The sequence below is a fragment of the Lactuca sativa genome, chromosome 7 (genome assembly GCF_002870075.4).
Source record: "Lactuca sativa cultivar Salinas chromosome 7, Lsat_Salinas_v11, whole genome shotgun sequence".
Taxonomy (NCBI): domain Eukaryota; kingdom Viridiplantae; phylum Streptophyta; class Magnoliopsida; order Asterales; family Asteraceae; genus Lactuca; species Lactuca sativa.
Genome location: NC_056629.2, coordinates 76303549 through 76317798, shown reverse-complemented (window position 1 = coordinate 76317798; position 14250 = coordinate 76303549). Strand labels below are relative to the sequence as shown.

The window sequence follows — 14250 nt, the reverse complement described above, 5'->3', positions numbered from 1 at the left end:
AATTTAAATATATAACGAGAATGATAGGCACCAACTATATCCGAATAGGATAATTAGTTGTTCACTTGTTCTACCTGAATTAACTTTGTTGACTTTATTTTATACCCATTGGTTGACTTTATCGTACGCCTGCTTATTATTTTTAATTTTAATTGACTCGTGTGGGTTGGATTTCTTGTTTCCTAGAACTTTACTAATTTTGATTAAACCAAGGTTGACCAAGTCAAAGTACTCATCATCCACGGCATGCATATCCATTTGCGTCAAACACGGATCTTATGAAATTACATGATAAAAACCGAACACTACACGTTTTTTCAGTTTTTTAGAATGAATTTTGACCAAATATTCAAAAACAAATACTTAATCTAAAGGAAATTTTGTATAAAAAAACATGTATGTAAGCCATTATGTACAAACGATGTATATCAGCTGGTAAATCTAATTTTCCACAACCAAAACTATCAAATCCAGATGAATCATGTATTGACTGATATGTCAAAAAACCATATATTGTTTTGGATTAGATTATTCTAGTTTTGAAAATAAGATTTACCACGATCTAAAGTCATTCTGTCTACCAAGTCTAGGTCCGGGTTTCAACATGGAACCTAGTACTTTCTGCTACATGGGTCGATACTGATTCGAGCCCATGTAGCATCTTGATGACATCTACTGTGTCATCAAGATAGTATTTTGCCATACTGGGCTTTTGGCCCACTGTGCAAGCAAATACTTCCGCAATCCCATTCGCAACCGAACTCCCAAGTTTCTCAAACATGTCTTCGTCTGATTGGTCGTCACCGATGCACAACACAAAATCAAGTGGTCTCCCGTTTTTTTGCATTGTTGTCACGAGTCGATCTAACACCACTCCCTTGCTTACACCCTTCAAAAATCGATTATATACAAAAGTAAGATTTTGTAATAAAGAAATAAATAAATGAAAATACATTGTTATTTCTATTTTCTTTTTACCTGAGGGTTAACCTCAACGATTTGTTGGCCTCGTTTAACAACTACCGGCTCGTTGGCGAGAACACTTTCTAGATGATCTAACAACTCTTTAGCTTGCCATGCCCCGAAATCCGGATCCGCTTCTTGATGATGCCAAACTAACGCGCTTTCTTTTTGTTCGATAAAAGAACCGTCGGTTGCCTCAGTGTAATGCTCCATCACCGGTAACGCCACCTTCTTCCACCCCACATCCACCGTTAACTCACAAGATTCCCATTCCGAGTCCCCACTCCACCTACATAAAATTCAATATCAATACCAAAAAAATTTAAAGCAAAAAAATGACATAGTAAACATAGTACTTCCAGACTGGTCTAGCAGACTGGTTTTCTAAAAACAGTCTGTCAGACCAGCCTAGTACATTACACATACCTAGTAAGATAGCCATGTTCCGCTGATAAACCAAGTTTCTTACACGAATCAAACCATTTGCTTAACGAATCCTTCCCACGACCACTCACAATGAACACGACATTTTTCGGATCACTCGATAGCGCGTTCAATATCGAAATAACTTCTTTACTCGGCGTTTTATCGATCAAACCTTGCGGCATCAATGTCCCATCATAATCAACCAAAATCAACCGACTATTCGTCTTCTTATACGCCGACACAATATGTTCAACCGATAATTTCCTAAAAGTGGGCCCGAGAGCCACAACCCGAAACTGCAACCCAAACCCAACCCCCCAACACCGTTTGTGAAAATGCTCCTTACAAGCCCGCACAAGATCTTGATCAAAACTAAGCGCCCAATACGCAACATCATGAGAACTAACATATTTATAATGCTTCTCGTGTCTCATTTCTTTTTCCCTATCGGGCATTTTGATTGCCAAATACATCGCCTCGGTGACCGAATCGATGTCCCACGGGTTGACCCGGATTGCCCCGCTTAAAGATGGTGAACACCCGATGAACTCCGAGACTATGATTACACTCTTTTTAGGTTTAGGGTTTGATTCGGGTTCATCGGGTTCTAACACGCGATCCAAATCCGGGTTGCTTTGTCTAGAAACCGTGTACTTATACGGGATCAAATTCATCCCGTCTCGAACCGCATTGACCACAACACATTCAGCTATTGCAAAGTACGCGACCTTTTCATGGGTCGAACCCGAACCGTTGACCAATACGATTGGCTCGAACCCGTCTTTTGTGAACTTGCGGTTAACCTCACGAGCCACGGTTCGCATCTCGGTTTCGACTTCTTGGATGTCTTGACCACGGCTACGAGCCGGGTTCAAGATTTGGATTAGAACCACTGAGCCACGTAAGGTGGGGTAGTCTTCTAAGAGTTTGCCAAATGCTAAGAATTTTAAACTAATCCCTTTGAACATGTCCATATCATCCACACCCACAACCACCACTTTCCCGTTGTATTTCTGCTTCAATTCAAGAACTTTCGCGGCGGTTTCCGGTGATGATTTTACCGATTCGATTTCACCCATGTGGATTCCCACTGGTAAAATCTTGATGCTTATTGTTCTACCATAGTATTCGAGGCCAATGTAGCCTCTTTTGGATTTGTAATCGAGACCCAACATTCTGCTACAACATGAAAGGAAATGGCGAGCGTAATCGAAGGTATGGAAACCGATTAAATCACAGTTGAGAAGTGCCCGGAGAATTTCGTCTCTGACAGGTAAAGTCCGGTAAATTTCCGACGATGGAAATGGGCTGTGCAAGAAAAACCCGACCCGGATTCGGTGAAATCGTTTTCTCAAGAAAGTAGGCATTACCATGAGATGATAATCATGGATCCAGACGTAATCCTCATCTGGGTTGATAACTTCCATAACTTTATCTGCAAAAACTTTATTCGCAGATACGTAGGCCCGCCATGCGACCCGATCGAATCGGACCCCTTGGGTTCGGGTCACGGGTAACATGTAATGAAACAAAGGCCATAGGTAATGTTTACAGAATCCATGGTAGAATTTATTCTGGATTTCTAACGATAAAAAAGTGGGAACGCACCGGAATTTTTCCAACAAAATTTGAGCGACTTCTTCTTGCTCCGACGGGTGAACGTCGACGGGTAAGGATCCGACATAAACGCATTCGGTATCGGGTTCTAACCCGGATTTGAGTTGAAGCACGAGTGAATCCGGGTTGTATTGAAATACCCATTTGTTGGTTTCCGTTTCGAACCGAGCTTTCACCGGTAACTGATTGGCAACCACGATCCGACGGCCGGCGGTGGGAGACGAAACAGCATCTGGGAACCGATCCGTTTCATTTATGTTCCGGTTATCGATTCCGCCATTGTCATCTTCTTCAAACTCCGATAGAATTCCGTGAACTGTCATGATTCTGGGGATCCGAGGGCGATCGCTTACACAAGAATAATCATCGAGATTGAGCAGATTGAAAGACGATCTAGACAACATTATACGGGGAAATCAGAGATACCAAGATGAAAATTTGAGAGCAGATAAATGGATGATTTCGTTATAAGCGGGTATTACAAAGTTGGGAGTGGATTGATTGAAGATAAAAAGAGAAAATGGAAGTGAATCTCATCAGAAATTTCGATGATTTGGGGATGGAGAAGAAGAAGGTGGTAGAGAGGATAAGAACGAAGAAGTAGAGAGACCGACTTTAGTTGGCTAAATCAATTAAAACCTATAAATAGAAATAATAATATTATTGTTAAGTGTGAAAACCTTTCATGTTGTAAACAGTTGCGTTATTAAATAATTGTTATAATGTTTACTTTTTTTTATATATATAAAACTATAAATGAGAAAAAATTTGATTTATGTAATCAAATATATATTTTTAATGATTTGTATAATAATCGATGTAAAGATTTTGTGTCATAAATTAATCTTTTAATTTTTACTTTTTTATAAAATTATAAATGAGAAAAAATTTGATTTATCTAATAAAATATATGTTTTAATGATTTGTATAACCAGTGATGTAAAGATTTTGTGTCATAAATTTAATGTTTACTTTTTATAAAATTATAAATGAGAAAATTTTGATTTATCTAATAAAATATATATTTTAATGATTTGTATAATCGATGTAAAGATTTTGTGTCATAAATAAATCTTTTAATACAAATAAATTACCTTATAAAATATATTAAAAACTGCTATTTTGTTTTCGAAAATTTAGATGAATCGCATATAGTTTTTTTTTTTTTTTTTTTCAATTTGTAGGTGATTTTATTTGTAAGAAGGTTTATTTAGCATATCGTATATTATTGGTAGCAAGGTTTTTTTACAAAAACTAAAGAGTTCAATTTGTATTAGAATTGGAACTTTTATACTATAGTTATGAGATGAGAAATTTAGACAGTTTTCAACAAAAATACTGTTTTAATCAAATAATTTTGTTTTATGCCGATATTTGTAATTGTTGAGGGTCTTTATCGAAAGATAATTTCAATCGTCATGTAAAAACAAAGTGTTTTTCTACTGTTGTACATACCAATTATTTTGATCAAATTTTGTAAACATGCATGCATATTCATAAAGATAATGCTTATTTAGAAGCTCAAACAATTTCCAAATCCTATCCAAAATAAACCTCATTTACATATATGGGTGAAGGATCATAGTGGCACCTCCCATAAATAACACAATTTTAGCATTTTCTTTTATATATAAAAAACGACTTGTTTGTGTTTGTAATATATTTAGGGCACATATAATTCGATTTCATAGAAAATAAATGTTATTTATATCATATCGATTCTTTAGGGATTTGGATCCTAGATAGAAACTACATCTCATCATACAACTATATTACTAAAAATACAGGATTGTATTTTCCAAGCTTTTTTGTAGTTTACATAACATGGTTCTTAAGCACAAAAGTGCCACATAGAAAGATTTATTTTCAGTTTATGATTAAATATAAGTTTTTTTAATTATTATGGGACCGAATCATATATGTACATTTTCAATTTTTAACTTAAAAAGTCATAAACCTACGATGTAATTCAAATCCAATACTGGGGTAATTACATGTATTTCTTGTATATTCAAATATAGAGAAATATACACAAGTATCCCAAGAGATTCAATCTATAAGACTGGCAATGCATCCGTCGACACATGTTAGGATCGATACACTAGAAAATCTATCAACTTTCTACTCGGTATGTTTTTGAAAAAAATCAACAAAGGTCATTTATTGAGACATATTATTTATCTATGTGAAGAAATGTATGCATAGGAATATTCAAATATACATGAATGTGCAAAATGTTTTAATTAACAAAGATATTCGACCGTATTAATTATTAACCTAGTTCCAGCATTAACTTCATTCTCGATATTCGTACACGTCGGGAATGTTGTCGTCTGTTGACAACAACTATTCTCATCATCGGACTTATTATTATCATATGTTCGGTCTGATTTCGTACAATGAGACATTCTTAGGTGAGGATTCCAATCTGATTTCCCTTTCTTCAGCGTCATTATTGTCTTCCATCATCCAAGTTTCCGAAACACCATCTTCATAATCCTCCTCCTCAATATCTTTCATGTCCTCATCTAATTCCTTTTCGGCTTTATCGAACGTAGCCGGATGAAATGGAGACCAATCATCGGTATATTCGACCACCCCCACTTTGTACATCTTACCATCCACCATGATCGTGACTTCTTCATTAATCAATTTATTTTGTGAATCTCTTTGGATGATTTTCATATGGAAAATTGGAAGTGTAATAACTTTGTGCATTAGATGTTTCAAGTAGGTCTCGCTATGCCGTACATATAACATTAATTAGAATGTTATTTTAGGATCTAGTTTTACACTACTAGAAAATTGGGTAATCATTGTGAATTTTTCTGTAAGAAAATACTCATGGAATAGCGACAAATTGTCTATCAAAAAAGTTGTCGTAATTTAATGGTGGATTTATAACACAATAGCTATATAAAATAATTTTATAGTTATATCGTAGGTAATTTGCTACAAAATACCTATCTAAATGGAAAAAACTTGAATATTTTAAATTCTTAGGTATTATGTAGATAATTTGCTACAAAATACATACTAAAAGGAAAAATATGAGATTTATTAAAATTATTTAGGTAATATGTAATAATCGTTTTTATTTCACACATTATATTTTCTAAATTATTACTAATATTTTTTTACTTTCTTCTATGTATTTATAACTATAATTTGTTTTTATTGTTATATTTATCATTATTATTTTACTTATAATTGTTATATCTATTTCTAAATTTATTATTATTATTATTATTATTATTATTATTGTTATTATTATTAGACATGCCACTTAGGAACAATAGCCTTCAGAATTTAGCCACAATATTTTGGGAGATTGTTTATTTTAGCCCCTACTTGCTTTGGATAATCATATTTGTTCCCTCTACTGTCACTATAACTCAATCACATTATCGTGTTTATACTTCAATGGGTGTCTTTCATAAAATTGGACTCTAATCTCTATCCTTGTCACGTACTAATTCCCCGATGGCTCCTAAACCACCACCAGGCCGGATGTTTTCAAAAGTATGATCATAAATTTCCCAACACCACTATTGCAATCTGCTTTTGAAAAATTATATCACCCTTCTTCCATCACCACCGTTGTCCAACATCATTGGGAAACCACTACCACAACTTACTCTCTCTGGCACCATCCCAGTCATCCTAATCGGGGTCGGGCCCTTCAAACGTGGAACCTAGGCTAGAGGTTGAGGATTTGAAAAGGGGTTTTAGCTCTACAACAAGCAATTAATCATCATCGACTTATTTTCCTTGATTTCGATTAACCATGTCGAATTATGGATTAACAATTGGCGCATGCTAAACGTGAATCGAAATTGTGTTTTTTTCTTAACATCTTCAATTGTCTCTTCATATGTATTCTTCTAAGGATTATGGTCTTTCTTTCAATCTCTTCTTCCATCTTTTTCTTCTGTCTCGAACCTTTTCTCTGTATCTCCTCTGTTGGATTGTGCTTTAAGGTTTGTTGTTTCTATGAAAAGTAACCACTCCGATGTATTCTCCCACTTTCTTTACTTTTACAAACGAAGCGATAGTGCAGGAAACTTCCACCTGCTTTAATTGTAAGCATCAACTAATCATCTTATCATCTGCTCTATGATTCTATTTATCCAAAGTCGAAGAGGCATGCTTTCAATTGTATATGTTTTCCAATTGTTTCAACTTTTGATGGTGTTTTTCAATTATAATTAGTATCAACTTTGTTTAGGTTGGACAAAAAGTGATATGGGCACCACTAGAGGAGACGACTAACAGGTGCAGCTTTTCCATGTTTTTTTTTTTTATTATCGCTTTAACCTAAGAACATACCCACGTTTTTGTATGAGCAAAAGGAGACGAACCATTTATTCAGGTAAAATTCATTTCGATGATTACAAGGTTTAGGTTTTTTTAGAGAGATTGTTTGTATGTTCCAACCATGATTTCAAAAAAATGCTTATTAAAGTTTGTGAAGGTTTTAGCTCATGATTTCATGATTACATGTCAAATTTCTTGCAACAAAAATGACCCAAATAAAAATAACATTTCAAGAACTTTGTAGATATTTTCTACTCATGAACTTAAATCTTTTTTAATAGGCATGCCTTAAGAGAAAAAGAAAACCCCTTGTGGATACTATCGTTAGTTCAACTTCGAATAGTCTAAGAGAACCTTAAGGGACATAAAATATCATAAGTTGTGTAGAAGTAGAAACTTTAACCATAGAAGTACTATGAGAATCCTGTACACTATAAGACCTAAGATAAAAATAAAGTTTATTCCATAAATAATATAACAAGCTTTAACTGTCAAACACCTGAGGAATTATGCTCCAAATTTCAGTCTAATCGGTTGTCAGCTAAGTTAGTCAGCATTCATGTGTTGGGGATATATGTTTAAAACAGTTTAAGAATCATAGTAATAGAAGCAAAACCACTTTTTTATATTTTATCTCCAAGAACTATGGATCCAAGAAAAGAAAATAGATCAATTCATACAACCCTAAAAATATTTAGAACACTATGTTAATAATGATGTGTTCCTTTGATGTTGGTAATTAATTACCAAAGAATGCAACTTATATAGTTGATCCAACATAATAGCAATGAGCAGCTACTAGACTGCTACAATATCAACACAACATTTATTCTCTTATCCTTGCCTCGAAGTCGACGCAAGAGATAAAGATAGAAGGGGGCGTGTAACATCAATACAATCATGATAAATTTAAACTTTTTAAAACCAACCAATTTCACAAATTGTTTATAATCATAGTTTTCAAAAAATGTTCAACATCAGATTCTCCCAAAATCATAAGTCAAAAACATGAGGATGTGTACGGTCACGCCTTCGCATCCCCCGATCATCCGAAGTATCTAAAACATAACCCAAAATTTTAAGCCAACGCTTAGTGAGTTCCCATAAAGTACCCACACGCAAACAAATTACATATACGATAACAACATGTCAGGTCCAATCAACCAACGGGGTGGAATACCCCAGGCCTCTCAACCATCGGGTTGGAATGCCAATACACTATGGGTCTAGTCAACCATCGGGTTAGAATACCCTAGTCCCCTCAACCATCGGGTTGGAATGCTAATACACAACGGGTCCTGTCATCTTCGGGAAGGAATACCCTCGGGTCCACTCAGCCATCGGGTTGGAATGTCCCCGGTCTGTTGGTTCACGAACAAAGCTGTAAAGTCTCAACAACCAACCAAACATGTGCACATATAACAGATAATCATATAACAGTCTACAGACAGGCAGACGGATCTACATATCACTAAGCATAACATCATCCTATATACCAGGATACCGATCTAACAAATCACTACAATGCAATAGCATGCATAACAGGATATCGAATCCAAAGGGTCGTCATTGGTATCTTCGACCCGTAAGTACAGTGAAGGAAACTCACCTCACCAACTGAACATAAGTTAATGAGGACTCGAATTCGAATCTCAACTCTCCAGCCGACACCTATTCCCTCCAAATGATCAATTTCCACCAAAATCCCAAAAATACCCAAAATACCCTCAAGGTCAAACTTGGTCAAAGTCAACTGGTCAAACCAAATAGGTCAACTGAGTCAACCCAACCGAGTCAACTAAGGGTGCGTACACAGGGTGTACTCCGGAGGTACGCGGCGTACACACAGCCTTGCAAATGACCACCATCGAGGTGGTTACCTCATACGCAGGGCGTACCCTCGTAAGTCCCAAACTTCATTAATAGCTTAATGGATTAAGCTCTTACGTCCATAATTTAGATCCATGGTTAAAATCCTCTTTATGAATCATAAAGTCTCCAACTTTATAACCTAGCATGTCCAATAAGTGGTTAACACAAGGTCTTATTCCATTAATACCTTCTAAATGATGCATAAAGCTAAACTAACCATTTGGAACCCATTTTTATGACTTAAGACCCCTCCTAGGGTCTGAAAGGACAACTCAAAGGTCAAGAACATGCCATATTCAAGGTCTAACATTTTGGGACCAAAAAGCTCCATAAGGACACCCAAATCTAGATCTATATGTTAGAGGAATAATGTTGCAAGATTTGTACCTTAGAATGGTTGCAAGAGATGTAGAAATCCTAGATCCAAGTGTTCCGCTTCTTAAGGATGATCTTGGCTTCCTTCCTCTTTCTTCTAAGGTGCCAAAAACACACTTCTAAGCTTGAAAAGGCTCCTCAAGGTGAACCTAGGGTTGTACAAATGTATGAGAGGGATGGAGGTAGTTAAGGTGAAGGAAATGAGGCCATAAGTGTGCTTAAATACGAGAAATACCCTGAAAATTAGGGTTTCCTTATCTGGAAAGTATGCCCAACGTATACTAATGTACGCCCAACATACACCATGTCCGCATGGCGTACTTAGAAGGCCCAAAATTACCAAAATTCCACTAGGGCTCCTTTTGCACACTTTCTTGAACTTAGGGACCAAAATGCAACATAATTAAATTATAGGGTTAAAATTAGAAGTACCTTATCATCGGGATGTTACAACTCTCTCCCACTTAGATTAGACTTCGTCCTCAAAGTCTGTTGCGAAGAAAAACTTTGGATAATGCTCCCGCATCTCAGCTACCGGCTCCTAGGTCCACTCGGAGCCTCTCCGATGCTGCCACTATACCTTTACAAAGGTATCTCCTTGTTGCATAAGAACTTCATCCTTCTCTCCAAAATAGGTATTGGCTTCTCAACATAGTTCAGGCGCTTATCGGCCTGAATATCATCCAAGGAAAGCGCCACCTCATCATCCAATACACACTTTCGCAACTGCGAAACATGGAAAATGTTGTGAATCTGACTAATCTCCTTAGGTTGATCCAACCTGTAGGCAACCTTGCCAACCCTAGAAATCACCTGAAAAGGTCCAATTTATCGGGGGCCCAACTTCCCCCTCTTCTTGAAGCATATCACACTTTTCCAAGGTTAGACCTCCAGTAATACCATATCACCGACCTGAAATTCCAACTTGGATCAGCATCGGTCGGCATAGCTCTTCTGTCGACTATGTGCTGTTTGCAGTCTTTGCATGATCTGCTAGATAAGTTATGTGGTATGAAGGACTACTTCGGATCTTTCCATCTCCATGTGACCAACCTCGCCCCAACAAACCAGGGTACGACATCTCCGCCCATGCAAGAGCTCTAATGACGGAACACTAATGTTGGAGTGATAACTATTGTTGTAGGAGAACTCCTCAAGAGGTAGGTAGGAATCCCAACTTCCAAAAAAATCAATAACACATGCATGTAACATATTCTTAAGGGTATGTATCGTCCGCTTGCTCTGGTCGCCCGTCTGTGAATGATATGCAGTATTGCAATGCAACCTCATGCCTAGTCCCTCGTGGAACTTCTCCTAGAATCAAGAGGTAAACCGAACATCATAGTACGAAACAATGGAGACCGGAACCCCATGATGTGCAATGATCTCACAAACATACACATCGGCCAACTTTTCAGTCGAAGAGCTCTCCCGAATAGCCAAAAAGTGGGCACTCTTGGTCAATCGATCCACGATGACCCATATAGCATCAAAACCCTTTTCCGTCTTCAGAAGTTTGGTGATAAAATCCATGGTGATCTGCTCCTATTTCCACATGGGAACCTCCAGAGGCTGCAACTTGCCATGCGTCCTCTAATGCTTAGCGTTGACCATCCTACAAGTAAAGCATCTCTCAACATACCAAGCTATATCCCTCTTCATACACAGCCACTAATAACTTAATCTCAAATCCCGATACATCTTGGTGGTCCCCGGGTAAATAGAAAAGCGAGACTTATGAGCCTCCTCCAGTACTATCCACCTGACCCTGCCTGAAACTGGAACCCAAACCCGACCACACCAGGTCAATAATCCTCGGCAATCCACGACGAACCTATCGATCTCACCGCGAAACATCTCCTATTTCTAGTTCTACTTCAAAACACCCTCGACATGAGCTTCGCTGATCAATAAACAAGCAGAGTATCAAGAAATATCCTCATACACATCTCCCCAACCGAAGATCTATCCGACTTGTGGCTCAAAGCATCTGCTACCACATTCGCTTTACCCGAATGGTATAGGATCTCTCAGTCATAATCCTTGACCACGTCCAGCCACCTACACTGCCTCATGTTGTTCTCTGGTCTTGGAATACACCAAGATATCATCAATAAACACAATGACAGATCGATCGAGCATCGACCTACATACCCGATTAATCAAATCCATAAACATAGCAGGTGTATTGGAGAACCAAGATGCACCCTGCAACTGATCAGAGAGGTCATCAATTTTTAGAAGGGGATAACGGTTCTTCACCGTTAACTTCTTTAACTCCCGGTAATCAATGCAAATCCAGTGTGAACCATCCTTCTTCTTGACGAATAGTATCAGCGCTCCCCACGGAGAACTGCTCGTTCTGATGAACTGCTTGCCTAGCAGCTCCTGCAGTTGAGATGACAACTACTGCATCTCAGGCAGTGCCAAGCAGTATTGCGCCTTGGAAATCGAGGCCGCACCTGGCACAAGGTTAATCTTGAACTCGACCTGCCTATCGGGAAGCACACCGGGTAACTCCTTCGGGAATACATCATAAAACTCCCTGACCACTAGAACCTCTAAAACTGAAATCTGATCCCCAACTCGAGTGTCAACCACATAAGCCAAATAACCTGCACACTCGTGCTGAATATACCGACGAGCCCTGGCTGCCGAACAAAACCCTAAACCAGCCCTGGTGTCCTCTCCATAAATAACGAGTTCTCCCCTTCTTGGGGTTCGAACTACCACTCGTTGGCCCTCATAATCAATCATGGCACCAAACCTGCTCAGCCAGTCCATACCCACGATCACGCATACATCCCCTGTGGGGATAGGGATCAGATCAATCCGATAAGGAACCCCGAAGATCTCTAATACACAACCCTAATATACCGCAGATGCAAAAACCCCGTGTTCATTGGCGATAGAAACCCGAAATGGACACTCTAACGCCCAAATAGGCATATCAAATTCCCTACTGAATGATCGAGATACCAAAGAAAGACTCGCACCCGAGTCAAATAACACAAGAGCAAGCAAAGAGTTCACTAGGAATGTACCTATCATAGGAATATATATATATATATATATATATATATATATATATATATATATATATATATATATATATATATATATATATATAAGCATAACATAAAACATAATCAAAAGAATAATAACCAGAAACATACTAGTCACAACATCTGGAGCTGGTTTGGCCTCCTCGGTAGTGAGTTGAAAAGCACGACCTTAGGGGGTCCTCCCTACCCTGACTCCCATATGTGATCCTCAGAGTAGCCGGCATTGGAGTCTTTGCCGGCCTAGAAGCAAGCAAGAGGCACTTGGCCTTTATATGTCCCACTTGATAACAATGATCACAATGTCTGATGCCAGAAGCTGGAGTCTGCTATCGACAGTCCCTCGTAATGTGACCCTGCTGGCCACATTTGTGGCGTCTCGAAGAAGATCGACAAGATTCATCATGAACCATGTTGCACTTCCCACAAGTGCAACCCCTCTGACTTCCAGATCTAGTATCAGTGGCCCTGAACCGTTTCGGCGCATGTTGCGACTGCACTAGGGCCGGTCTTTACTCTCTCGTCTGGAGCTCCATCTCAATCTCACACCGCCTGGAAGCTTCCTGTAACTCCTAAAATGAACCATAACGATGACTGGATACAAACTGCCTGATGTCTGTCTTGATCATGCTCAAGTAATGGGTTATTTGGGCCTAATCAAAAGCAGCAAACTCAGGACAAAACATGGCCCTCTCCCGTGAACATCTTGGTGATCTCAGTCACCGACTCCAACCCCTGTCTCAAGTCTAAATACTCCTGGGCCAACCTCTCATGCTCCACCTGCAGCACATATCTAGAATGAAACATCTCCAAGAATTGCCCCCAAGTCACTGCAGCTCTCTGCTTAGGAGAATATGAGCTGGTAACAAGCCTCCACCAATCCCTCGCTCCAGACCTAAGAAGGTTCAGAGCGCACCTAACCCTTTGATCAGCTGGGAAAGAGAAAGTGAAGAAACATCCTTCAATGTCAAACATCCACCTCATGTCTATGATCGGATCCTGAAGTCCATCAAAAGTCGGGGACTTCATATTGTCGAAGTCCCGATACTGAAAGGCTCTCCCATCACTAATCCCAGCAGCCACAACGGCTGTGGTGGCAGCAGCAGCAGTAGCCTTAGACAAATCAGGATAACACTCATCAAAGTACTCTACCATGGCGGTCTTAATAGACCCAAACATCTCTGGCAACTATGCTCGGAAGTAAGCAGCAACCTCTTCCTGAAGGATCTCCCTAATCCTGTCCTTGGACACAGCTGGCCCATTTTGGCCACCTGTCCTTGATCCATATCCGGATCTTGCCTCAAAGCGTCACATCGTCACCATACTAAAAATAAAATAGGGAGATATAAGATAACAGACGTAACATACCAGGGTAACCAACTCCCAAAAAAAACCTAGGGGTCGTGACTTCCTTGTTACGTGTACGGGTCATGTGCTTTCAGTAGTATAGGCCCATACTACCTTCCAAACCTACCTGTATTTGTCTCAAGGATCATCACAACCAGGGCTGGGCGAGCTAGGCCACAACCCAGGGCATCACAAAAAATAGGCGCATCAATTTTGGTCCTGCTATTATGGATATTATGGGTCTAATACTAATTTGAGTCCAAATATTGAT

The 14250-nt window shown here is 38.7% G+C and overlaps 2 protein-coding genes across 2 annotated transcripts; both read right to left on the bottom strand.

Annotated features, from left to right (window-relative positions):
* Nucleotides 1-363: 363 nt before the first annotated feature.
* Nucleotides 364-3636, bottom strand: LOC111879512 (probable alpha,alpha-trehalose-phosphate synthase [UDP-forming] 11). Its single transcript, XM_023875977.3, has 3 exons — nucleotides 1390-3636; nucleotides 979-1252; nucleotides 364-889 (listed from the first exon to the last, which is right to left on the bottom strand). The coding sequence occupies exons 1-3, from the start codon at nucleotides 3408-3410 to the stop codon at nucleotides 587-589; spliced, it is 2598 nt and encodes an 865-aa protein (XP_023731745.1). The 5' UTR covers nucleotides 3411-3636; the 3' UTR covers nucleotides 364-586.
* A 9668-nt stretch (nucleotides 3637-13304) lies between these two features.
* Nucleotides 13305-13787, bottom strand: LOC128127274 (uncharacterized). The gene has a single exon (XM_052765722.1). The coding sequence runs from the start codon at nucleotides 13785-13787 to the stop codon at nucleotides 13305-13307; it is 483 nt and encodes a 160-aa protein (XP_052621682.1).
* Between the last annotated feature and the right edge of the window lie 463 nt (nucleotides 13788-14250).